At 49.8% G+C, this 26,157-nt stretch overlaps 7 protein-coding genes across 7 annotated transcripts; 3 read left to right on the top strand and 4 right to left on the bottom strand.

The window, feature by feature from the left end:
• Positions 1–1,038: 1,038 nt before the first annotated feature.
• PEX2_011970 (putative allergen) lies at positions 1,039–1,803 on the top strand (the record flags this gene model as incomplete). Its single annotated transcript, XM_016738474.1, has 1 exon — positions 1,039–1,803. One exon carries the CDS (start codon positions 1,039–1,041, stop codon positions 1,801–1,803), a length of 765 nt encoding a protein of 254 aa, XP_016602780.1.
• Positions 1,804–2,308: 505 nt separating this feature from the next.
• PEX2_011980 (Cytochrome P450) lies at positions 2,309–3,745 on the bottom strand (the record flags this gene model as incomplete). The annotated part of the gene is made up of 2 exons (XM_016738475.1): positions 2,309–3,567; positions 3,637–3,745. The coding sequence occupies 2 exons, from the start codon at positions 3,743–3,745 to the stop codon at positions 2,309–2,311; spliced, it is 1,368 nt and encodes a 455-aa protein (XP_016602781.1).
• Positions 3,746–4,884: 1,139 nt separating this feature from the next.
• Positions 4,885–13,377, bottom strand: PEX2_011990 (RAVE complex protein Rav1 C-terminal; the record flags this gene model as incomplete). Its single annotated transcript, XM_016738476.1, has 10 exons — positions 4,885–5,436; positions 5,486–5,736; positions 5,792–6,038; positions 6,090–6,533; positions 6,580–8,859; positions 8,954–9,142; positions 9,240–9,356; positions 9,472–9,571; positions 10,040–13,262; positions 13,314–13,377. The coding sequence occupies 10 exons, from the start codon at positions 13,375–13,377 to the stop codon at positions 4,885–4,887; spliced, it is 7,467 nt and encodes a 2,488-aa protein (XP_016602782.1).
• A 355-nt stretch (positions 13,378–13,732) lies between these two features.
• On the top strand, positions 13,733–13,986 carry PEX2_012000 (uncharacterized protein; the record flags this gene model as incomplete). The annotated part of the gene is made up of 2 exons (XM_016738477.1): positions 13,733–13,795; positions 13,852–13,986. The coding sequence occupies 2 exons, from the start codon at positions 13,733–13,735 to the stop codon at positions 13,984–13,986; spliced, it is 198 nt and encodes a 65-aa protein (XP_016602783.1).
• A 253-nt stretch (positions 13,987–14,239) lies between these two features.
• Positions 14,240–17,865, bottom strand: PEX2_012010 (isoleucine--tRNA ligase ILS1; the record flags this gene model as incomplete). Its single annotated transcript, XM_016738478.1, has 7 exons — positions 14,240–15,623; positions 15,705–15,749; positions 15,814–15,939; positions 16,000–17,249; positions 17,312–17,480; positions 17,552–17,643; positions 17,704–17,865. The coding sequence occupies 7 exons, from the start codon at positions 17,863–17,865 to the stop codon at positions 14,240–14,242; spliced, it is 3,228 nt and encodes a 1,075-aa protein (XP_016602784.1).
• Positions 17,866–18,408: 543 nt separating this feature from the next.
• On the bottom strand, positions 18,409–21,860 carry rat1 (5'-3' exoribonculease Dhp1; the record flags this gene model as incomplete). Its single annotated transcript, XM_016738479.1, has 7 exons — positions 18,409–19,015; positions 19,070–19,616; positions 19,681–19,714; positions 19,771–20,955; positions 21,013–21,138; positions 21,190–21,470; positions 21,554–21,860. The coding sequence occupies 7 exons, from the start codon at positions 21,858–21,860 to the stop codon at positions 18,409–18,411; spliced, it is 3,087 nt and encodes a 1,028-aa protein (XP_016602785.1).
• A 451-nt stretch (positions 21,861–22,311) lies between these two features.
• Positions 22,312–26,057, top strand: PEX2_012030 (uncharacterized protein; the record flags this gene model as incomplete). The annotated part of the gene is made up of 6 exons (XM_016738480.1): positions 22,312–22,587; positions 22,643–22,693; positions 22,743–22,938; positions 23,010–23,473; positions 23,527–25,902; positions 25,974–26,057. The coding sequence occupies 6 exons, from the start codon at positions 22,312–22,314 to the stop codon at positions 26,055–26,057; spliced, it is 3,447 nt and encodes a 1,148-aa protein (XP_016602786.1).
• Between the last annotated feature and the right edge of the window lie 100 nt (positions 26,058–26,157).

The following is a 26,157-nucleotide window of genomic DNA, read 5'->3' on the forward strand; positions in this document are numbered from 1 at the left end:
ACTCCCGGGAGTGATAGGATGTTTCTAGAATGAAGCAGTGAAGCGTTGAAGGCCATAGTGTTATTATTCATCTCGACGATGCATCTTGACAATGCAGCGGCCACAGTTCTAATCACCCCGGATCTGAGTTCCTGATAGTTCCGTTGCCTTTAGCCCAGGACTAAAACGATCTGATCCCTGTTGGGTCCACACTAGGGCATCCCTTTGGAGTTGGACCCAGACAATGCGATTTGCAAACCTTTCAGTTTCCAGACCGGTAGTCATCTTTGTCGAGTAGCTCATTTTGCAGTCACATTCCTATTTTGTGCACTCTTGATAGTTCTCAAATCTGGTTGGTTTCCTCTGCATTCTGGAAGAGTGGTATATCTCTTAATTGAGAATGCGGAGAATAGGTAACCTTGGAAAGTGCCTCCTGCCCATGTGGTTTTATTCCGAGCTTACTCCGTGCGCATCCATGGATCCAGTGACCAGGTGTCCATGGATATAAAAAATGACTAAGCTTATAATTTGATGGGTCCGCCAATGAGGAATGGTCTGGATTATCTAAAATTCTAGATTTACTGGTGGCTTAAATTTCATACAGATGGGCCCAATCAGACTACATGCATCTACTGTTTGACCCATCGACTGGATCCAACCCCATTCTACCCCTAATGGTGACTACATGTCAAATCCATGGCCTCGACCTTTGTGGAACCCATGGCATACGAGTCCTTTCAACGGTTTGACGTATGCCCAAGTGCGCACCCCCAATGGTTCACTTGGATGGAGCCAGGTACCCGGAACTTTCGGTTCATCTTTTGCTTTCGACTTACGAGGCAAGCGTGGCGGGAGAAGAAGATTCTGTCGTTTTCGAAGGTATATATAGCTGCCCTTATTCTCCTGTCTATTCCCTTTTTTTCAATCAACCACACTCCTTTTGGTACCACCGTTCATTCATTTACAACACTGTCTTTTGAATTCAACCAGAACATAAAACAATCATTCATTGATACTCACCTTCTTTTGTGACTCCACATCCCAAAACAATCTATCAATATGCAATTCGCCAAGTCCCTCATGCTGCTCGCAGCCCTCACCACCGGCACCCTGGCCAGACCCGCCATCGAGCGCCGCCAGGCCACCGCAACCTCGGCCGCCAGCGGCAGTAGCTGGACCGCCACACCCTCTAGCGGCTCATACTCTACCGCTGGATTCGGCAGCTCTACCAGCTCATCAGGCTCAGGCGCAACATACGAAGGCAACGTGGGCAATCCCTACGGCAGCAACATCATCGCCGTTGACGCCTCGTCCGCCAGCAACTACAAGTACGTGGCGCAGTTCACTGGCTCGAACACCGAGGACTGGACCGTTGCCATCTTCAACAAGTACGGCCCTGATGGCGGAATGACAGGCTGGTACGGTAACGCCTGTAACACTTTCACTCTTGCCGCCGGCGAGACCAAGTACATTGCCTTCGATGAGGACTCCAATGGTGGCTGGGCCGCCGCCGCCGGATCCACCATCCCCACCGATACCCTGGGTGGCTACGCTTCCACCTGGGGCGAGTTCGACTTCGGTTCCACCACCAACAATGGCTGGTCTGGCTTCGATGTGTCGGTTATTGCTGCGCAGAATGCCGGCATGTCCATCTCTGGTATGCAGATCTGTGATGCCCTTGGCTCTGTTTGCTCTTCTGTCACCCAGGATGCCGCTACGGTCAACAACGCTTACACCTCCGCTGAGACTGATGTCGGTGGCATTGGTGGCAACTTGTCCTCTGGCCCCGTTCGTCTGGCTGTTACTATTGATTACAGCGGATAAATTTTGTTTTCTTTGAGATTTGATTTTATATGATTTTGAAGATAGACTCATGGATCATTCTGTTTCGGAGGATGGTTTATACCCAGCTGGAATGGTATCTGCTTCTATGTCAATATAGAGACTTTTAGGCTGGTCCTCTTTTTTGGTTATACAAAATATAACACATTCTTTCAAGTGCTTCTTTCCATTGTAGAACTCGAGGAGGTCCAAGTTCTATTTTTGGGGTTCTTACTTGGGGAGTTTCAGATTTCTGCGTGGCGTTAACATACGCAATCGCCCACTACGTAGCCGCCACGTAACGAGTCCATATTCAGCCGGGCAGGAACCACGCATGTTTCAAAGTAAAGATGAAAGATGAAATTAAGGATAAAAATAGAGTTAAACTCAAGCTCGTTCCATTCTGAGATCCATTCATAATAACGTTGGAGTATATCGACAAATTCATTACTGACTTCATGTCCCCTGACCCAATCCCATCAGACCATAAAGAAAAAAAAAAGAAAAATTACTTCCGTGAGCTAACAAGACCGTAGAACTCAAGCGGCTTGATACTGAATGCACCATTTGACTCAAGCTTGTACTTGGGGTCCGCCAGCTCAAACGTGTTCTCCTTAATAATGCTGGCGAGAGTAAAGAACGACCACCGCCAAGCCCAGAGCTTGCCAATGCACTCACGCTTGCCGTTGCCGAAGCCCTTCTTTGCGGCAGCAGGGAGCTGATCCCACTTCTCACCTAGAACACGCTCAGGCTTGAAGGCCTCGGGGTCCTCGAAGACAGCCGGGTCGCGGTTGACCTGACTCAAAACCGCGATCATAGGCTGGTTGTGAGCAATTTGGTACTCGCCACCGGCAAGAAGGATAGGGCTCTTATCGTCGGAGGGAATGGGCTCGATGTTGAAGCCAGGTGCGGTGGCAGAAAGACGGATCGACTCGCGCAGGATGGCCTCGACGTAATTCAGGCTCTGCAAATGCTCCAGGTCGATATTGCCGTCGCCGACTACACGGTCGATCTCCTCCTGCGCCTTGGTGATCTCGCTCGGGTTCTCCATCAGGTAGTACAGGGCGTAGGAGACAAGGTTAGGTGCTGTGGCAGCACCGATGAAGATTGAAATGATCTCATCGATAACCTGCGACTCGGAGAGCTTCTCGCCACTTTCTGGGTCGGCGCCGTTCAGCATCGCATCCAGGATGTCCTTACGAGCAGTCTCTGGCTGCTCTTTCCGGGTCTTGATTACCTGCGCAGCGAACCCGCGCATGGTATTCGTGTCTTTCTCGAATCGGCGCTGGTACAGCCAGTTCAGTAGCTTAGGGCGGGTGGGTCGCTTCATCGCCTCCATGGTGGCGCCCTCCATGGCGCTGAGCATAGGTGGCTCAGCGCCTTCAAGCACGTGCACGCGCTGGTTAAAGAAACATTGCATGCAGGATGCAAGTAGGAGACGGTCTAGGTCTCTGGTGAGCAGGGTCCGTGTCTTGGTTCCTGCGCTCCACTTTTTGGTCAGGTCCGGGATGACCTCCGCCATGTCAACGAAGAGGTTGTCGGTCGCAGATTGCGTAAGATGAGGCATCATGATCCGGTGGGCGATACCCCAGCTCTTTTCGTAGTCGTATGCTGTGAACAGACTGTCATGCACGGCATATCGAATTGCGACTACTGGTCCCGTAACACACTTGCGGAATCGGGTCTGGTCGCAAATTTCTTCCAACAGAGCGACACTGCCGATGAATACGATCTCATGGCCGAGAGCATTGATCTTGAAAATGGAGCCTAATGAAATTAGTGATTACTCGTTGGGGCTAGAAGTTGCCCGGGTCCGCGGACGGGTTGCTGTCATACCAAATTCCTTGGCCAACTTGTTGAGTGAGTTCCACGTCTCATTGGGGTTGACATCAAAAATATTACCCAAGAGGGGAACTCCGGGCGGTCCTGGGATTTTGGTAGGCATTGTCGCTGGGGCAAAAACGATGGGGGATATCACTAGTATACAAAATCAAATATCGAAAAGCCAGAGAGGAAAAGAGCTTCAGGCCCTCGGCGGGCGGGGGAAGGAGTCTTAAAAAATCAGCTCTCAATTTTAGTCTGCATGAAAGTCTGCATTGTTTCCCGATCGGCAGATCGAGGTGACCAGGGCCATTGGCGCAAGAGGAATCTTGCGCTCGGCCTAAGTCTCCATCGTTCACAAGAAGTTTGTGGACAGCTGAAGGATCGGCGCGATTGCGATGTAATAGCGCAGATTGGCGGCGCCGATCGCACTAGGATAGGTAGTCCACCAGGCTATCTGGAGCCCATCTGCAGCCATCTGGGGCTACTGGAGTAGCTAAAGCGCGCTACGGGCTGTAGTGCAACCAGTGAGCTCAATAGGGTTCAGCACAATTGTCAGCCGGAATATTCTGCAGATTTTTCTACTTTGTACTCCGTATGGCTAACTCGATTCGTCTTCACGCATCTTGACCGCTTCTGTGTAGCATTCTCCTTGCAATGACTAGGCATCGTTGATCATTGTGTGAGAGGGGTAGGATGAACATCGCACAGATGTTCGTTGTACGTACTTAGTAGAATGTACATCGTACAGAATTTTGGAGAGGTCGAATCATGATCAAAGCATGACATGTCTGTCAGGCTGATTGGTAGATGGTGACTGACATCATACCAGCCTCCTCAAGTATTCTCCAGTCATCTGCGGCATCATATTCTGTAGGGGGGGATCAAGGCCCGTGCTGTGTAGATAGCATCCATCCAATTGCCGGATTTGATTCTGGGTCAATTCCCCCGCCTATCTTTTCAAGGTCAACAACGATTAATGAGGAAGTGTGTTGTATAACGTTGGTGTATCTTGTAAATTTGTGAAGCTTCTATTCCGTAGATTTGGAGCTTCCTGGGACCCTTCTATGGACGCGAGTCACGTGAGCCATTAGAGTGATGATGACTACATGGATTCTCTTCTCACAGGTCCGCTATTATTTAACTGCTTGGACATAAGAGATACTAAGATATGTGTCCCAGATCCCGGGTTCTCACTCAGTAGTAACTGGATTTGTGTATATCCAGGAAATAGTACAGCATCAACATAAATACGTCTCTAACCTAGAACCCAAAGCTGTCCAGCAACGAATTGGCATCCGGCTCATGAAACATCGTAGGTGGTGGTTTGGGCTTCGGTTTTTGTTCTTCTTTCATCGGTTGCTCGTCGGGTGTGGTTTCAGAAACGGCAGGTTTCTGCAAGATATCTGCTCGGTGCACCGGCATATCAGCAACTACGAGGCTGCTCCGCCGACGGAGCAGTTTTCGGTAATCGACTCCGTTCTCATCCATCTCTAGGGAGGTACCAGGCTTCAATGCATCCTGAGTAGGGAGTCCGCCCAGGAACTCCCAGTGGCGTACCAGATCAAGAGCGAGCAGGTCGCAACCCATACGGTCGTAAAGTCGGGCATTGCGGATAATGAATTCCCATTCTTCTCTGGGTCGCACTTTGGAGGCCCCTTTCAGGGTTTGGAGTGTCTTTTCGCGGAGTTGTTGGTATAAGACTACCAAGGCAGGGTCGTTGGAAAGATATGACTTGGACTGAAGGGTTACCCGCCCCGGACTTCCCGGGGTGGCTGGGGTCGTTGTTGGTGATAGGAGGGTCTCGACCGGGGACTAGATCTGATTAGTTGGGGGCTGGCGGCCGGAGAAGAAAAGGACTCACAATCAGTGCCCGCACTGCCATATCCCGTCGTCCAAGCATCCAGAAAGCCCAAGAGGCCATCCAGCGGTTGCCCTCGGAAGCGGCTTCGGGTAATACTTTCTCTTCCAGTATCTCCCGAAGAACCGGTCCGTTGTCCCCTTCTGAGGCTCGAGTGATTGCGATCGCGAGCTGGATGTCACCCATCTGGTTTATGATGACGTTTGCAGCGTCACGTAGATGATCGGCGAGAAGGAAGAAAGATGCAGCATATTCTATTGAGTGTTAGCTGGCAGTGCTCAGTAGTAAACAATATGAGGTTCCAATTACCAAATCGTCGCTTTCCAAGCAATGCATAAGCATTTTTGAGCGCAGATGTCCTCCATCGTGGTTCCTTGAAATCATTTGCCAATAAACGTTGGGTTGCTGCCTGTTCACGGTTCCAGTGTGCAATACGCCAGAGACCCTGAAGGACGTTCTTCTTTCCCAGGGCGAGGTAATACAAAGTACAGTCAATAGGGTTTTTCTCTTCCGTCTTGGTGTATTCACATCGGGCAAGGATTTCGAGTTGTGCCTTCTAATCAACCGGTTAGTCCGTGGCCAAGGAAATGATATGACAGACACGCACCACAGCTACGGGATCCGATAGCCACATGAAGAGACCGCTTTCACGAGCAGCCTTCCAAGTCAATTTTCCATTGAATTGCCGGGAGACAAGATCTGTGAGAATATCTTGGCTGCTGCTGTGGTAAGCCCAAACGATCTCTCGCCATGAGACAGTGTCTTTGTTGGCGACTCCTTGAGTCCGCCGCAGCATATGCTGTCGGAAGAATAAAAGATAGCGTGCTGCATTATCGTCCATTGAGCGCCGATGCTTCTCAACCATTGCAACGCATTCAATGGTATCTGCCAAGCGGAATTGCTCGTGGCTAGACAGCTGCGGCAAGGCGATCCGTGCTAAACTCTCATTGAGCGCGGCCGCGGTGTTCTCATCTACGACAGACAACAATTCTTCACCAGTGGAGTCGACGTAGGAAGAGCGCGTTTCCTTGGAGATCGCTTGTTGGGACCCCTGAATTTTGTTAGTATTGGGAAAAATATAAAAGATGTGCACTTACATCTTGCTTGTAGAAATATTCTACCGGCATCTCTAGGAAACCATCTAACTCGTCGCCCTCGGTGTAGAACTTCAGCTTGCGATGTAGGTTCAAGAGAATCGAATGTACCAAGCTAGTCTTCCCAGACAGAATACACTGTGCCAAGTACTGTGGATGGAATACAGGCAACGGGCCATTCAGCCGGCTGACAACGTCGAACATATCGACAGACGACAGCCCTCGGGACGGCATCCGGAGCTCGCACACTAGACGATCTCCAACATCAATATCCTTGTCATAAACGAACAGTTGGTTGCCAGCCCCAATGACTAAATGGCCGTTATTTAGCCAGCAAGAGTCTCCTATAGGGTGAGGTGTGAGATCTCGGATCCAGATCTCCCGAACTTGTGTCCACGAAGGCCGGGAATCTAGATAATCATAGCGCAGCTGAGATAAGAGGACAACCTTGTGTGGGAATCCCACCGCCAAGATGGACTGTTTGTCTGGTGTTGATGTCCAGTCCAAATCCCGGATAATGTCATGTGAAGCAAAATGTTCCTCAAACTCCAGCTGAGCATTGTTGGTGTCCCAAATTGTGAGGTGAGTCCGGTCCTCGTCAACCAGAGCTGCCTTGCGAATAGAGCTTCCACTAGCCATAGATGGGTTGGTGATGCCTGTATTAACGGTGGATTGAAGTAGCCAATCGACCTTCGCATACGTTGGATCGACCGTGGCTGTCCATGTCCGCACAACTCCACTGTGGGTGTAAGTGAGAGCAATGTCGGCAGAAAAAGAATCGAAGAACCCCGATATTTCTGTTTTGGGGCCTGCTGGGTCCACAGGAAGGATATATGCAACATCCTCCCTAAGCCCCATGTCAAAAGTGCAAAATTCTCGTAATTGATAGTCATGGCCATTTACAAAGCTCCCTTTATGGCCTTCCCGACTTGGGCCTCGTATTTCCCACGCGATTCCGTGCATGTCTGCCCATATCGTTGCTACATAGGAAATGCCTGGAGTCGCTTGGGTGCTGGGGATTGGCAGCACACATAGTGGCTTCCCGGGGAGTGTGAATGGCAGAGAAGCCAATTTCTTGGCTTGATTTGAGCTGAAATCCCATAGGGAGACCCCATTGTGGTGGAGATTGACGAGAAGATCACTGTTCTCCAGCACACATGTCCGATGAATATGCTCATCCGAGAGGAGGATGCTCTTGTGTGCTAAGATCGATCCCCCGTCTCGACGCCGCTGTGTCCATACAGTGGCTTTGTTTTCGTTGGTACGTGACACCAGTGTATCTCCAATCGCATTCCGGACGATCTTTTTCACAGGGGCAGTATGGCCAGACCAAGAAGCCGTTTGAGTAATTCTTTTTGTGCGGGGTGCAGGATCAAATAGAACATCCACATGGGAATCATACCACTCGATCCGACCGTCGAAGTGATGGACCAGAACGCTGAGCTTGTCGTCAGATGTTGTACTCTGGAATGCATGAATCTGAGCATAGTCTTCTTGTGGTAACTGATCCAATGCAAATCCCAAGTCCAAGCCTTCGACATGGAGAATATTGAAGACGCTCAATTTTGTTTTCGCCTTAGAACCGATATCTTCCAAAGCCCAAGCGGACATGTGGCCCTGGCCATCAATGACAACACAGATCTCCGGAGCCTTGCTTGCAACCTCGATTATGTGTTCTAGCGCATGGTTTTCCTTGTTTCCTGTAGTCCTCTGAACAGCACGCTCAGTCGCAACACAGAAGTCACGGCTATCCAAGATAAACCCATATCGCCGTTGCGGTCCTTGGTCCTCATCGGACGCATGTCTAGGTTGTACCGACTCACCCATGTCTATTTCTGCCCAGAACTGTAGAGCAGAAAGCGCATGAAGGTCCGTGACAGCCCATACTCGAATCTTGTTATCGGCGCAAAATGTATACAGCACATTATCCATAGATTGCTCGGGGTGCCGAGGTAACCGCCAGTGTATCCCGGTGACGACATTCGGATGAGGCAGATACGAGTTCTCGAACCGAACCTCGTCTGCGCCAAAGGCAAGTCGTCTCCATACCTTGACTAAGCGGTCATAATGCCCTACTGTAACAATCAAGGATGAATCTGGGGAAAATTGCGCGAATTTCACGGGGGTTGCAAGCTTTCTTTTCCATACAAGGCGTGGTTCGTCGTTCATAAACCAAAGGGCGAGGCGGGAGTTGCCCACCAGGAGCTCGTTCGAGGAACCCCACGATAAAGTATAGATCGGTTCGTCGTCATCGGGGGCGCGGAATGTATAAAGGAGCGACCACTAAATGAAGCCATATGTCAACATCAATGTTATTGCCATTATGAGAATGTGTTGCTGGTCGACTAAGCTCCGAGTAGTGGGGTTGTATGCGCACCTTGAGAGTCTCGCCTTGGATGCCATATGGCTGGTACACGAACACATCAGGGCCGCCGCAAACTGCAATCTTGCCAGATGTCTCGTCAAAAGCTACGGCCTCGAGCGTATCTGTATCGTCGACGTAGATCGTTTGGAGGAGCGTTTGCGGACCGCCGAGGATAACCAGCGCGTGGCCGGAGATGTATGCCTATTGGAAAACGCGCGGGGGCAAGGGTCAGCAACAGGGGACTTCAAACGAGCCGCAGAGCTGAAGCGAAAATTTGGCAGGAGTTCAGAGTACTTACAACAACACGAAGACCATCCCACAGCGCCGTGCTGAACGCCTGGAGCTTCGCTGGGGGCCTCCCCGGCAGTACCGCTCGCATAGAGGTGGTTGGTTCGGGAGTTTGACGCTCGTTGCGCTTGAAAACACGTTACAACATTGCCAGCTCAAAGATTATTATGTCTGGGAGTAGCCAGAGTCGCAAGGGAAACGGGGTGTAGAAGAAGGGTGTTTGGGGAGTTGTCTGGACGCACGCAGGGGACAAGGCGGAAGAGAGACCTGGAGACCCAGTCGATTACGCTTCCGCTCCACTCGGTATGACTGATGACCCTCGACTTGAACAACGCAAAGGAGCTAGGTAATATAAATATGTTGTGGATTCAGCAATTGCTATTGCTTACAGTGATAAATTTGTATTCAAAGAGCTCCAAGTTATCTGGGGGATAGCTACAGAGCTCCCCGATAAGCATTTACCTATATCTGACATCGGATCGAGTAAATGCTATAACTAGTGGATTATTATTATTACACATCTCATTGAACGAACCTGCCTTGCACTACAACTTTTTTGAAAAAGACCATTTCATAATTTGAGTTTCACATTCAATCGTGGCAAAAGTGAAAAAGAGTATACCCAAGACCCAGAAACCCCTGAACCCGCTATATGTTGCGCCGGATGATGCATTGAATGAAACATGATCGCACCTATCGACAGGGAATGGTAGAAAACAAAGTATAACCATCGCTGATGTACATGAAGGAAAAGCAGCTGCGAAGAGGTCATATACCGAAGAAGGACGTCAAGATCGTCGATTCGCTGACCTGCGACCATCTGTCGGAGACTCGGGAGGTTCTTCATCCACAAACCGGACGCTATTTCCCACTGAGCTTCGCCGACCAGTCCGTGGCTGTTTTGAAGAGGTGGATAAAGCAGTCGAAGTCCCAGCCCGAAGTAGTCGACTTGCGAAAGGTGTGCGTAAGGGTGTGGCAGGGGTGGTGGACATTTGGGCGAGGGCTCGCGCCCGGGCGGCCCGTTTAGAGGGAGAGGTCGTGAAATTGGGTGTTGCCAATGGGCTTGCAGAGATCGGATCATGGGAGGTTGCCTGGGAGGTTGCCTGAGATGTTGCCGTGAAGTCGCTTATTTTGAAGGGTGTTTCTGCCTGCTCTTGATACCAGGGGTCGAACATCGCTGATCCGGCGCCATCGCCATTTCCAAAGGTTGACATTCGTGCAGGAGTGAAGGTTGGACCGGCCGAATCTCGAGCCTCCAGCTTCATTCGGGCCTTGTCCACCCAATCGCGGAACATGTTTCTCGAGTGCTTCCTCAGATTTCTTTCCCGCATGGCTTCGGCGGTCTCGGCGGTACTGCCCATCTGGAAGATACGAAGGCTGAGCTTGCGAAGAGAAGCTGCCGCCAGTCGTAGAACATGCAATCGGTATACATTGTCTGCTTGGTCTTCTAACTCACGTCGAATGATGAAGGTTTCGGACATTTGCATCATCTGATCAAATGCGAGTTGTCGGAAATAGGAATCGTCGGCTTCCTGGCAATCCTGAATTCTCTTGGTTGTTTTGCCGTGCCATTGGACGAATATCTCGGACGTGTCGGCAAGCACTTTTTCGCGATCAATATCACCAGCTTGTTGTTCCATCTCCATGATGATACGAGTTTTTGATGACCAGGCAGCTAACGCCTTAGACGCAAGATTGACCTTGATATGCCGCCGAACTTTAGCATACGATTCTTGCCGCCGTCGTTTGCCAGAGTCCACTTTGGCCTGATGCCATTGCTTCATGAACTTCTTCATCAAGAAATAGAATCGAGCATCTTGAGCCCATCCTTCCATCTTCACCACTTGATTATGTTTGGATCGCCAGATCGTGAGAGACTCAGCTGCAAGCCGTGGCGCGTAGAACTCAGATGCTACATACTCCCGCTCGCGCTGAAGTTGCACTTGATCACGCCAAATAGCAAATTTAGATCGAACCAAGTTTTCAGCCTGATGGGCTTCATAGGCTTCCGCATGAAACAGTAAACGAGTGTAAGTGTCCCGGGTGTTTGTCACAAATCGAGAAAATACTTCTCGCTTGATGCGTTGCTCGCGTATCCTTCGCATCAGCTCGAATCTTTCCATTAAGATCCATTTGTACATCGCCTCCATTTTGATCCGCTCGTCAATTCGAGCACGAAGAGCCAAGCACCGGAGCGTATCATTCCAGGAGATCCACGCGTTTTGTTGTATTCGATGGCGATCTGCCTCTTCTGCCTGTCTGATTATTTCGATCTTTCCAATCCATTGTGAAAAGGCGTTTCGTAGAATCCTAGTATCGACCATCTCAGAGACTCGAGAAGCAGCTGGGGCCAGCCGAGACTGAATTCTCCATTCATCAAAGGTTTCTCTGAGGTCATGTTGGCGCCGAGAAGCCTGGACTTCCTGATCTGCAACTGCAATGGATTTGGATTGTTGAGACCATATCTGAAGTACCGACTTCAGAGATGACCGTTTGTTGTGCAGGTCTATTTCATGGTCGCGCTCTCGATTGGTTCGCAAGTTCCGAAGCCAGGAAAGAAGTGACCGTCTTTTGAGTCGGTAATCGGAAACCTCAAGGACACGCCGGTCACAGAAGCACCACCACCAGTCCCAAAACGCTGCTTTTTGAATCTTTGTGTTGCGTACACTGACTGCTTGTGTCTCTGCTGCCTTCAAGTCTTGGATCTTCTTCCGCCATGCATTGAAAGGCCTCCGTAGCGCAAAACGCTGAGCCTTCAACTCATTGACGGCAGTGATCTCGCGCCAGGCATTGAAATATTTGACGCCAAGTACATGTCTCCGGGCAGCAGAGGTCCGAGCTACTTCTTCCGACGTGAGTTGGGCCCAGTGACTGAACGCTTTTGTCATCAGATATAAATCCCGTGCGCGACAGGCACGCGCTTCAAGGTGTTTGAAGAACCGATCTGTTCGAGCCGAGTGGCGTTTTTCTTGAATGACCCCTCGCCATGGATCAAACGCTTGCCGGAGAAGAAGGCCTCGATCGTAATTGACAGCAAGTGTTTCCCTTGTTTGGCGGGTCTGTCGCGCCTGAAAGGCTTTTTTCAGCCATTGTGTCAAAATTCGACGGCAAATCGATCGCTGTCGGTACATGTTGAACGTCGAAGCATCCCGAAGTAGATCCGAAAGTTGCGGGCGATAAATGAACTCTGGCGGTACCTCTTCTTTGTCAAAAGAATCGTGTTCTGGGCTCTGCGACATGATTGATTGCATATCTTCGGACTCAGAGGTATCTGAATCGTACGAGGGTGAGCGACGGGGACGTGATGATTCGGCCATTCTCCTCGAACGATCACGAGCAACGGCTGATCTCGCAACTACTCCATTAGTCAAAGGGGGTTCTTCCGTTACTCCGTGCTTGTTTTCTGTTCCATCAAACCTGTTAAGCAATCGCCGACCGACATCCAAAAATTGGCTGATTAATTGTGTCCGATCTGGCGATTTGATAGGCCCAGAATCATGCCTCGAGGTAGGTGACAGTTTTGGTTTAGAAAACTCGGGCTTGCCAATTTCAAGTCGCGACATTGATGATCGAGAGCTAGGGCGATTGATTGCACTTCTCTGTGTAGCATCCTCGCCAATGTCGTACGTAGTGTTGAACGATGCGCGCCGTTTGGGTGTCGGTGGTACCCCATTCGCAAGTGGTGAATGCCCATGATCATGGTCATGGTCAACCGCTTGGCTGTGGGTAACATCCACTGTATATTGATCATAGTCATGTGTCTCATTAAGGTTCGTAGAGCCGTCATCGCCGATTTCAATTACGATTCCCATCTGCTGGAGCGCATTTTCGAATTTGTCGAAAAGAGTCTCGCCGCGTACACCTTTGCTTCCCATCTTAAATAGGAAGCGCAGGCATGCATGGCCTGGGTCCGCGTTGACGCCATGTTCGCCAACGACTTCGTCGTATGCTTCAAAGAGCGCCCGGAAAGGGAGTCGATCCGCTTCGGGTTTTGTCTCGGCGGCAGCGATAACTTGGTAGAGAAAGCCGACATCTATAGAGGTCAGGTTCTGATTGAATTAACGAGTGATTTACTGCGCCATACCATCGTCTGAAAGCGGTGAGATCTCTTCGGTCACGGCTCGACGCTGAGAGGATATCGGAGGCATCGAAAATTCGCGATCTTAAGGCGCGCTTGTCGCATCTGGGTCATAGAGCTGCAGGACCAAATAAATCATCGCGAAAGCGGGGAGCGCCGAGGATGAAAGACATGCGCGGACAGAGGCACTCTGCAATCAGCAATTCCAAAAGAATAGGAAAAATAGACCAAACCCATGCGCCATCAATCGAAGTAGCAGTGGGCTGAGCCGGTTGTTTTGGTTGTCGCGACAGAAACATGCAGGACGGTCACGTGGTCTTATGTAACATTCTTGATCTCCAAGCCTTGGAGGTCCTATTGGCTTCACATCGGAACATTAAGCTACTTTGCATTTCAGGGCTGCATCCTCACTTCGCCCTTACAAGATGCCGGGAAGAACTCGTCCAGTCGAGAAGATTGCTAAGGCTTCAGCCCAATGTTCCGTAGAGGTGTGTAGCTTGTGTTCACGTCATCTCCGTATTGCCAAAACTGACTAGCTTGATAGGTTGCGGCATATGGCAAGTGTGTTGTTACGGATTACAACTCTGTACATAAAGATATGTGCGTCAAAGAGTTTATGCGACTGAAGGATTGCTACCTGGTAGGTGATGAGAGAGTGTTGTGTCGTTTGACACGCTAACCAACCCCAACAGGCGGCGTCCAGAAAGGGCTAAAGAAAGGTTCCTTGGAATTATGTGTTGGAAACATCAGAAGCACTCAAAGATTTAGAGCTGTTTGGGTATTGCGGCGCAAGCAGGAGCATTTGTAAAGTATTCTACGCTAGGTATTGAAGGTGAACTATTGATGAAAGACCATATAATTTCATTCAAAGCAACAAAAAAAATAGTTAAAAAGTAGACTTGATATCTACATATGCTCTTTTGGTTAACTTTCTAAAGCTTAAGAAGGCGCAACAAGAAAGTGGCATTTTGCACCTCCTGTTCTTCCTGCGAGATGGTGCCCTCTTCCTCTCCGGTAGGAAGCTTATCGCCACCAAATGCACTCTGCTCAACTGGGCGGCGCAGGACCTTCTCAATGGCTTGAGCCTGGGACTTGAAAGCCTCATTAATACCAATGTTGTCCGGATCCGAGATCACGGTGTATTCCATTTTCACATCATCGGTGGGAACAAGACCAGCCTTCTTCCGAAGGCGTTGAACTCGGTTGATGATCTCGCGACCCAAACCCTGATGAGCCAGCTCGGCGTACAAGTTCACATCGAGAATGGTCAACACGTCAGCATCCGTGTTGGTTTCCATGCCCTTAGAGCTGTCGGTCTCCTTGATTCCTCGCTTCACGACGAGGTCACCCTCAACGAGTTCAATGCCATCAACCAAGATCTTCTTGTCCGCGAGATATCCCTTCACGTCATTGCTAGTGAGAGAAGGCAAAGCCTTCTTAACTGTTTGAACAGCCTTCTTCAGCTTCTTTCCAAGCACAGGCCAGTCAGCGGACACTGAGTATTCGACGTCGTATTTGGCTTCGTCAGAGGAGAGAACAAGCTCCAAAACGTTAAGCTCTTCAAGAATGTAGGGCTCAAGGGACTTGACATCTTCGAGATATTGCGGGTCATTATGAATCACGACAAGTGACTTCAAGGGGGTCTTGAGACCGATAGTCCGACGTTCGCGAGAGATACGGCCGAGTTCGATGATAATCTGCATCCGAGAAACTCTGCGTTCAACAACTTCATCAAAGAGCTCTTGGCGCACTTCAGGGAAGGGAAGGAAGTGCACGCAACGGCTGTCTTCGGCGCGGAGTGACTCTGGAATGTGGGGAAGAAGGCGCTGGTAGATGTTGTCGGTGATGAATGGAGTGAATGGAGCGAGACCTCGGACAAGAGTGTAGAGAACCTCAAAGAGAGTGTTCAGGGCGTGCAATGTGTCATCAACCCCATTTTCACCCTTAAGTCTCTTGCGGTTGAAGCGAATGTACCAGTTTGTCGTGTTGTCGATCAACCCTAGGAGGCGTGGGACAACAGTATACAGACGGTAAGCGGCCATCTCCTGGTTAATGAAGAGGAGTAATGATTGACAGCTGGCAAGGATCCAACGATCCATCACGTTTGTGTTAGTGCTCTCTGCTGCAGGATCAAAGACAAAGTCGATGTTGGAAGTCTTCTTCAGAAGAGTCACCTGACCCTCGAAGAACTTGTAGCTGTTCCACAATGGGAGAAGCACTTTGCTGACGATTTCCTTGACACCAGTTTCTTTGAATCTAAGGGGCTCAGCACGAACGACAGGGCTGTTGATCATGTACAATCGAAGAGCATCCGATCTGTTTAGACAATGTCAATGAAAATTCGTATAGGAAACTCCTGAAGATGAACAACTCGGGACGAAGAACTGCGGAACTTACCCGTATGAGTTCATGATCAGCGATGGGTCGGGGTAATTTTTCAATCTGTAGAATTAGCATAATTAGAGAGGGTTCAGGTCATGCTCATATAGCGATGCTGTTTACACACCTTTTAGACATCTTTAGACCGTTCTCTGCGAGGACAATGCCATTCACCACTACATTCTTGTATGGTAGCTTTTGACGCAAGTGGACTCCGATAACGCTAAGTACATAGAACCATCCTCGTGTTTGACTAAAAAGCCAATATTAGCGTGTGAAACTCGGCAGAGACGGGAGAAAATGGGTGACTTACTCGAGGCCTTCGGCGATAAAGTCTGCTGGGAAGCGGTCCTCAAACTCATCTGCACCCTCAAAGGGGTAGTGGACACTTGCAAAGGGCATGCTTCCTGATTCGAACCAGCAATCAAAGACCTCCGAAACACGTCTCAAAACGCCATTTCCTTTCGAAGAAGGAATCGTGATGTGATCGACCTTATCACGGTGAATATCGGTGAGCTCGCCCTCATAGCCACTCAATTCTCTAAGCTGCTCGATACTACCGACAGCAACAACTTCTGAGAAATCGTCACTAACCCACAATGGCAACGGCGTTCCCCAGAAACGGTTCCGAGAAATGTTCCAGTCATGAGCGTTCCGAATCCAGCTGGCAAATCTCCGTTCCTTAACATTGGAGGGAACCCAGTGAGATTTCTCAATGCCATCAAGGATGTCAGGAATGATAGGCTTAACCTTCACAAACCAAGATGGCACAGCACGGTAGATTAGAGGGGTATCGGACCGCCAGCAGAAAGGATAGCTGTGAGTAATTTGGCTGTCAACAAGAACACGACCATTGCCCTTTAGGAGCTTGATGATGCCCTTGTCAGCAGCCTTGACGTTTTGGCCGACAAAGTCCCGGACTTCAGCGGTGAAACAGCCCTGCGGATCAACGGGGTTGGGAGGAAGACGAGTCTCGGAAATGACGCCGTGGTTCATGGCAACTTGGTAATCCTCCTCACCAAAGGCAGGAGCCTGGTGAACAATACCCACACCATCCTCGGCAGTGACATATTCATCATTCAGCACCTGGAAGCCACAGTCCTTGAATTCTTCATAGAAGTAATCAAAGAGGGGCTGGTACTTCCATCCGAGCATGTCGGAACCCTTGATGCGGTCGACAATCTTGAACTTGGCCTTCTTCGGGTCCTTGTAGATAGTCCGAAGAAGAGCCTCGAGGAGGATGTAGTTTTTCTTTGTAGCCTCGTCGTAGATCTTGACGTACTCGAAGTTGGGGTTAGCACACAGACCGGTGTGTGATGGAAGCGTCCATGGGGTGGTGGTCCATGCAAGTAAGCATGTCTCGGGGTCATCCAACAGAGGGAATGTCACAACAACGGCGGGGTCCTGGACATCCTTATAGTTCTGCTGCGCTTCGAAGTTACTGAGAGGCGTATTGAGGGCGGTCGAGTAAGGCATAACACGGTATCCACGGTAGACGAGGCCCTTATCGAAGAGCTCCTTGAAAACCCACCAGACAGATTCCATGAATGATGGGTTCATGGTCTAAATGACAAGAAAAAAGCATTAACACAAGGGTGCGGAAAATCAGAAGTACTCGATCCCACCTTGTAATCGTTATCGAAGTCAATCCAGCGACCCAATCGCTCGATGGTTTGGCGCCATTCTGTCGCGTATCTCATAACAATCGACCGACACTCCTCGTTGTATTTCTCGATTCCGATCTCTTGGACCGCCTGCAAACCAGACATGCCCAATTTTTTGTCGATCTCATATCTAAATTGTGTCAGCCAAACCTGAGCTATACAATATTGAGCAAGTCTTGTCTTGAATTGAACTGAACTTACTCAATGGGAACACCATGCGTATCCCAGCCAAAACGGCGCTCCACATGGAATCCCTTCATAGACCAATAACGGGGGATCACATCCTTGATTGTCTAGTAGAAAGTATTAGAAATGCTTACAGCTCATTCGCAAAATGTTCGCTGTAATCTTACCGAAGCAAGCAAGTGCCCATAATGAGGGGTTCCAGTAGCGAACGGAGGGCCGTCTAGGAATCCATAGCGAGGCTTTCCAGCCGAAAGTTCAACTTGGCGTTTGAAGGCATCGATCTCCCTCCACCGAGCGAGCACGAGTTCTTCTTCCGCAGGAAAATCCATGACGTGGTGACTCCAGTGGTGTAGGAGAGAAAATTGACTACAACTAACAACCTTGGAACCTCTCAGGGCTTGCAAGTGAGTCACCCCGCCTCGTTTTTCTGCCAGTGTGCCTTGTCTTAACCCCTCCACGTACACCGCCTTCTACGCACAGGCAAGCATTCATGTTAGGGTTGCATGCGGAAGATGAAAGGACTATGTTGTACTAGAATGAGGAGAGAAATATAGCAAAAAGAAAAAATTACTTAAACGACCATTACTTGTATATGCCAATTACACTATGTGGTGAGTAAGACATATTTTTACCGCCCAACTATAATGCAACATGGAAGCACCAACATACTCTATCAGACCTCGACCCATACATGCTCTACAGGGGCAAACAAAGAGTCCATTAAAACATCAATTGAATTCATTTTACATTTCTCTAACTCCATTTCTTCCCCAGGCCCTCATTCCCAAATCCCAAACGTGTCAACAGATACCAATAGCAGTATTGAAAGAAGCAAGAAGAAATAGCCAGAAAGCTGGACCCTCATTTACTTTTTAGTACCGATTATACCCTCCTCCGCCTTGGTTGTGGGAGTAGTGGTCTCGGTTCTGCCCACCACGGCCGCGGCCTCCACGGTTACCTCCTCTGCCTCCGCGATAATCCTGCTGGCCATAACCTGATTGATGACCGTTATTGTACTGACCACCCTGGTTGTACTGGTTGTTTTGCTGGCCATAGTAGTCCCCAGGCTGTTGATAGCCATGTTGGGGTGGGTGCTGAGGTGGGTACTGGTGTGACATCCCGCCACGTGGAGGGGGAGGTGGGCCTCTGGCGTAGCCTCCGTATCCTTGGCCAGGGGGAACCCAGCCAGGAGGCACCATGGGGGCACCACTGGGACCTCCGGGACCACCTTGTGGGCCGTTATTGAATTTCGGATCAAGATGCGCAGCGAATGGGTTCGGGCGGTCGCTCGAGTAGTTCATCCGGCCGCCGCGTCCTCGGCCCTGGAAAGGCGCGCCACCAAATGATCGGCCCGAGTTTTGGGATCGGGTCTGGGTGGCTCTGATATCATTTGAATCCAGCATTGGCGTCGGGAGCTTCACCCCACGGAGAAGCATAGACTTATGGACATGGGAAGTCTCCGGGATTTTATACAGGACCCTTTGATCAGTTAGTATACGAAGCAAACTGCGGAGATGGGAGGGTTAAACTCACGTCAGAGAACGATCGTCATCAACTCCAGGCATGCCATGTGCCTCTAATGGTGAGACCAAGGAGCTGTGGGGAATATAGGTGTCGCTGCGCTCGACAATACCGGCAAGGCCGCCACTCACGTCCTCTTTAAGAGGGTATTGGGCCGGACCAGGCTTCTTGGAGTAGAAGTTCGCGACAAGGTCTTGATACAAGGGGTTTCGGTCGGATAGCAGCAGAACTTCCTGGCCATGAGAGTTGCGGCTCTTTTCATCCTCAGTAAGGAGAGGATATACCTTCGCCATGGCATTTAGAAGACGAGTTTCGTCAATGAAAGGGAGGAGAATCACGCCTTGCCAGGCAAATTTCTTGCCATTCAAATCCAGGGGGAAGTCCTCCGGGTAGAAATCGATGATCTCGCTATCGGCATTTTCCATGAGAGGATGGAAAACCTTCGGTAGCGCGTGGTTAGACGCGGCAGGCAAGACTCCCATGAGCTGTTCAAATGGTTTGAATATCGTGCCCTTCTCGAACTGAACGTCCATATCAGCGATATCAACGAAATCGGCGGCTGTACGTTATGTGTTAGCTTCGTTCTGAGAAATCTGAGGGAAAAGACGAAAGAAAAAACTCACCAAATGGCGCATAGTGCCTCGGGTAATACCAGGTCTGCCATCAAGTTAGCGAAGCTCAATTGTATAATTAAGAATGGGTTGAGAACTTACCCAAGAGGGGCACCCTTGGAAGTAGTATTGCAAAACCCAACAAAGACCAATCGCATATTCGCGCGCAACCTGGTGGCGGAATTCTAAATCTTTCGGGTCCACGCCGAATTTTTGCTCATAGTATCGATCGGCGTATCCTGGCTCCCATAGCTTGACAGTGTCTTCTTGGGCCTCATCTTGTTTAGGCTTCTCGGCAACGGGAGGAATGGGCAGAGGAGAGTTTCTGCCTGGTGTTCCTGCCTCGGTAACCTCCTGTTCAGCCCCATCTGCCTTTCGTTTTCCGAGAACCCCCGGGGAAGTCTGCTCTGGGAGTTCACTTGATACGTCCTCGCCGTTTGTGGGTAGAGTTTCGCTACCTCCAGCATCCTGGTTGCCCCTCATGAGTTTACTCTTCAGTACAGCAGCGGCGCTCTTATTCTCCATGTTAGCACGGTAGACAGCTCCACGGTTGATGACCATGCTGTGTGTCAGCTCTCTGGTCTCCTTGTTCAAGTGACCTCGGCCAGGGGTGATGAGTTCCATGGGAGGAGCGGGCTCGCCACTTGTCAAGTCACGCTGGGGGGAACTCCGCCTTCGCTTTTGGGCACGCTCTTCATTTCGAGCCGCATCCTGCTCCTTGCGTCTCTTCTCATTTGCCTGCTTTCTTTCATCTGCTTGCCTACGACGTGCGAAGATGGCATCTTCTTGTTTGGCAAGTCCTTGCAAGATGATCTGAGCGTTTTTCAACTCAACGCTTCCATCTTTGGTAAGGTAACTTCCCATGGCAGGGAGATTGTCACGCCAGATCGCGATCAGCGTATCAATTCCATTCTCACGAATATCCAAAGAAGGCAGATGAGGAAGGAAATCGTTGCCGACGAAGAAACACATGAAGACCCAGTCATCCAGTGCACGTTCAAGGTCGAATGGGAACGGTTGCTGGGGAACACGAAGCTCCACGGCAAGATATTCTCTTAGCACGGCGACATGAAGCCAAATGAATGGTTTCAGAGGGGCAGCGTGCTGCTTTTCGTCGAATTCCCCACTCTTCTCCTTTGGGCGGCCTAGACACTCCTCAGCCTTATGGCCAGTCTGTCCACACAGTCTGCAACCCCGAGGCCTTGAGTCTTGGGCAAACACGTCTTCGCGCAGTACTCGGAAGTAAGGCTCGTGAGTACCAAGACCCAGCATGATCAGATCAGCATCCTGTTAGATTTGAAATTAGTGATCCGAGAAGACTTTGGGAGATCGCCACAAACTTACTAAACCATAGATGACATGACGAGTGTTGGGGTCGTGGTTTGGCGAGGCTCGCTGCGATCGCACAAAATTCATGATCTTGTGCTCTCCTTCTCCTGGGACCGTGGCATCCGAAATGATGATTTTTAGCTGTCAATGTTAGTATATTCATCGGTACCAATACAATATATCAAAACATACATTTTCCCAACCCGGGTCAGTGTTGAGCTTGTAGGCGATCCAATACCGCAAAGAGGCAGCAAGAATATCCATGAAAGGCGTTCCTGGCGTGATTACGTTGCTGTCCCATGTCTTCTGAACAACCTCCTCCCGAATCAACTGCTCGCCGGTCTTCGTAACATGCTGCTGGGCGAGCATCTTGTGGAGGTCCTCCTTCTTCTGATCATTCTCCTTGGCCTCTTGCGCCGCGCGGAATCGACGCGCGCGCTGCTGGTTCATCTTCGCTCTTGGGGCGACGCCATCTACACATGGAATCGAGGTTAGTAGAGATCGCCAATTTGTAGAATATGAGGGAATTTCGAGCTCCATTAGAGTAAACACATACCGATAGCGATCATAAGAAGCTTTCTGGGGCGCACCATGTTGACCACTCGATCGGTGTACTTGTAGATTTCCATCATCATTTCCTGCTCGTCCGCTGGGGGAGGCTTCCCCTCGGGATGAGTACATGGATGAACAATACCATTCATGTCCAGATAAAGGTTATCCTGCTCCTCGCCATTGGGGTTCGGACGAGTGATATCGATTGGGATTTCTTCTCCGTCGACCACTTGGGCCTGCTCCTCAATAACCGGAGAGACGATCTTCGGATACTTGTTGGACAGCCATCGGAACAGCGCGGGGACACCCATGATGGTAATGCGACACTCGTGAGGTCAAATTTGGGAGGTTTCCGGTATTTTGGTGTCGCAATCAGCTGATGGCGTTCGTGCAGGCGCAGGCGCGATCTCTCTGTTCGTGAATGGGAAGCAATTTGAGGCAGTCCAGATAATGTACAGACTCCCCTGAAGCATTCAATAGAGATAAAAAGAGATGCAACCGCAGATATGATCGCGGTGCAGGTTGAGAGTAGCCAAAATGAGCTTGCCGTTGACGAAAAGATAAATTCCGGGCGGTCGGCGATTCTGCGGGTTAAGCCAAGATCGGCGTTTAGCCCCCCTTGGGCAGTACAATAGGACAGCTTTCTATTGCAATCAGCGACCTAACCACCTCTTCACTTTTTTACTTTTTGCTCCCTCATAGATGACTACCAATTCCCACGCCCTTGGCCGGCAGTGACCATGATATTGCGAATCAATCACCATGTTCCGAATCCTCGAGTCGCAAGCTCCGGCCAAACAAACGGCTACGGACACAATCGACGTATTGAGCAATAGATTGCAAAGTGCTACATTGTTGGAAGATCGTCGCGCAGCGATCCAAGGATTAAGAAGCTTTGCAAAACTCTACCCTGCATCGGTCGCTTCCGGTGGCCTGCGGTCATTGATCAGCAGTCTACGCAATGACAGTGAGGATGTGGACACCATTAAAGTCGTCCTCGAGACTCTTTTGATGCTTTTTACGCCTGATGAATCCAGTGTGGGTATCTTGTACTTTGAAGAGTTTCACTCGAGTTGCTCATATATTTATTTAGCCTGAAGCGTCGGATGAAATAGCTCTGTGGCTGGCAGATGAATTCACTCAGGTATGTATTGTGACCTTAGCCCCGAGATGATGAACTAACATTTTTAAAGCGACAAGATAATATAACAACCCTACTCAACCTTTTAGAAGCCCGCGAGTTCTACTCCCGTCTCTATTCGCTCCAATTGATTTCCCACATTTGCAGCGCACGACCCGAACGAACACAAGAATGCATTTTTACAGCGCCGCTGGGTATTTCCAAGCTAGTCAGCGTGCTGACAGATGCGAGGGAACCAGTACGGAACGGTATGTCTTGCTAAATATTTGCGTCCACGTGGGACATGAAAGGTTGGAGCTTACAAACTGTTTTCTGCTAGAGGCTCTCGTTTTGTTGATTGCCCTGACCCCCGCTTCGGAAGAGCTGCAGAAGCTTGTGGCATTCGAGAATGCGTTTGAGATACTTTTCTCTCTTATTGAAGCGGAGGGAGCATTGACTCATGGGACCGAGGTAGTGGAAGATTGCCTCTCCTTGTTGGCTCAATTACTGAGGTTCAATGTTTCCAACCAATCGTTTTTCCGCGAGACCGGTTGTGTGAAAAGAGTAACACAGCTGCTTCATGAATGTCAACAGGAGCCAGAAGACAACGAGCCGGCACCACAATGGACTCTGGTCCACCGAGATAAGAATGTCTGGGGCCTATTGGCCATCATTCAGTTGTTTTTGATTCGTGGTGGCATGAGCACACCCATTAACCAGACTGCATTCTGGCAGAATGGTGTGACAGAACAAGTTCTCAGCATTGCATTCGGTCAAAGGTTTAGTGTCGGCGTAACCTCAAAGGTGAGATGTTGCTATTACCCATCCTTGTATGTACTTATTCCTAACAAATCCAGGCCTTATCAACTTGTGCCGATCTGATTCGCGGCAATTCACCATTGCAGGAAAGGTTCGGCGATATCGAAGTCCTGTGGGGCTCGTACCCCCGCGGTGACAAGGCTGTCAATGGTGATGCGAATGAACCTTTACGCATCAATGTCATTGAAGCATTCTTAAAGCTCAGTCTTGAGCCCGCTCCCAATAACCTTTTGGACGCACGTCTTGCTGCCTGCGAATGTATGAAAGCGTTTTTCGCCCATCATCCTGGAATTCGCATGCATGTGCTCAGGCGAGCGATTGAAGGGCATACCAGCGGACAGGATCGGATTCCCAATATTCTATCTGTGCTACTCACGGCACCAGAAGCGCGAGGGAATGCCGATCCGTATCAAGTGTGGATGGCCTGCGTTCTGATGTTCCATTTGCTCTTTGATGATGCAGAGGCCAAGGCAACAGCTATGGCCGTTACCGAGGGCGATGCTGAGAGCGGCGAAGAAGTGGTCACCAGTGTCCAATCTGTCGTTGGAAACCTGATTACTGGTCTGCAGCGCGGCGATGACGAAAGAATCACAGTCGGCTATCTGATGCTGCTCTGTGGGTGGCTTTTTGAAGATCCAGACGTCGTGAATGATCTCCTCGGAGAGGGTAGCTGCATTCAAACCTTGTTGCAAGAAATCAAGCACCAGCGCGTCCCCAGTAAACTGGTGCCCGGCCTCTGCACCGTGCTGTTGGGTGTGATTTATGAATTCTCCACAAAAGATTCCCCGATCCCTCGCATCACCCTCCATAAGCTACTCATTGAACAGCTTGGCAGGGAACAGTATATTGACAAGATCACAAGACTTCGAGAATTTCCATTGGTTCGCGACTTTGAGGTCCTCCCCCAAACCGCTGGTGGCCAGCTCGAGGGTGGACTGCCAGAGGTGTTTTTTGACCGCTCATTTATTGAGTTCCTGAAAGATAACTTCAGCCGATTGCTTCGTGCCATTGACCGTGAGCCTGGGTTTGAGATTTCCATTGTTGCCAATGGTGTTGAAAAGGGAATTTCGCGTGACCTTGTCGATTCATTGCGTGCAGAAATCGAAGATCGTACCCATACCCTTCAAACATTGGAGTCTGATCTCGTTAGCATCCAACGAAAGCTTGATCAAGAACAATTGGACCACCGAAAGACAAAGGAATCCAACGCAATTGAGTTATCAAAAGCTCAACAATCCAACCAATCTTTGCAACAACGCCATGTGCAGGAGCTATCCCAACAGCTGTCGAAGCTTGAAAACGAACATAAGCATCACAAGAACGAGTTACTCAAGCAGCATAGTGATCAGCTCCGTGCCATCGACCATCAGCTCAAGCAGACTTCGGCGGAATCTGAAAGCAAGAGCAACAAAGCGAAGGAACTGAGAAAGCATCATGAGCGAGAGGTTGCTGGTTTGCAGCAAACTATTCGTGGCTTGGAGTCGGACCTTTCTCGCATCCAGGAACAACATACAGGAGAAGTTGTCACTCTCAATAAGAAACTCCGGGAGTTGGAAACTATTATCAGCCAGTCCAATGAGGCCCATGGTGTACAGGTCGCTGATCTTCAAAAGAATATTCAAGATCTGGAAAGCAGCAAAAAATCCCACAATGATCAAGTCGGTCTCCTCAACAAGAAGATCCAGGAGCTGCAAAGCACAATCCGCCAGTCCACGGAGGCCCACGGTGGGCAGGTCGCCGGTCTTGAAAACAAGATTCAAGACCTAGAAAACACCAAGAAAGCCAATGATAGACAGGTGGCAGACCTCACCAAGAAAATCAAGGACTTTGAAAGCACCAATGGAACCCACGATAGAGAAGTCGCCGATCTTACCAAAAGGTTGCAGGGCCTGGAATCTACGTTGGCCGCAGCCAAACAAAATCACGAAGCGGAAGTCAGTGACTACCAGAGCAAAGTCGAAACTTTGGAGTCTACTCTCTCTACAACCAAGCAGCAATATGAGGCTGAATCCACTAGCCACAATAATACAGTCGGAACTCTCGAGTCAAATCTCGCCGCAGCCAAAAAAGAACATGAAGCCGAGATCGCAACTCTAAAGCAATCTGTCGCGGTTCTAGAGTCAGACCTTACGAAGGCTCAGAAGTCTAGCAATGATTTCGAAACCGCCCAAGAAGACACCGCATCTCAGACCTCTGCTCTGGAAGCACGAGCTAAAGAAGCTGAGAACAAGGCCTTAGAGGCCGAGTCCCACGCTCGTAGTGCGGCTGAAACCCTCAAAAGCATCCAGGCCCAGCTCGACAAGGCTAACACTGAGGTTAAAGAAAAGGAGGAGGCTCGCCAGTCAGCTCAGTCTGAACTAGAAGACCTGCTGATTGTCTTTGGAGACCTTGAGGCTAAGCGAACGGAGGACAAGGTATGTTTAATGGCTCGATACATTCTCGAACTGCTCTTGCCTCTTGGCGATTTGACTAATGGTTATCTTAGAAACGGCTCAAGGAGCTCGGAGAGGAAGTCTCGGAGGCTGAGGACGACGACGATGACGAGGACGAGGACGAGGAAGATGAGTGATGGACATGTGCTCTTGTGTAAATAGCCCGGCAAACAAATATTCCAATTCTCCAGTGATTCACGGTGTGATGCCATGAAATGCCACAACTTGAATAGGTAG

The sequence above is a fragment of the Penicillium expansum genome (genome assembly GCF_000769745.1).
Source record: "Penicillium expansum strain MD-8 chromosome Unknown contig40, whole genome shotgun sequence".
NCBI classification, from domain to species: Eukaryota; Fungi; Ascomycota; class Eurotiomycetes; order Eurotiales; family Aspergillaceae; genus Penicillium; species Penicillium expansum.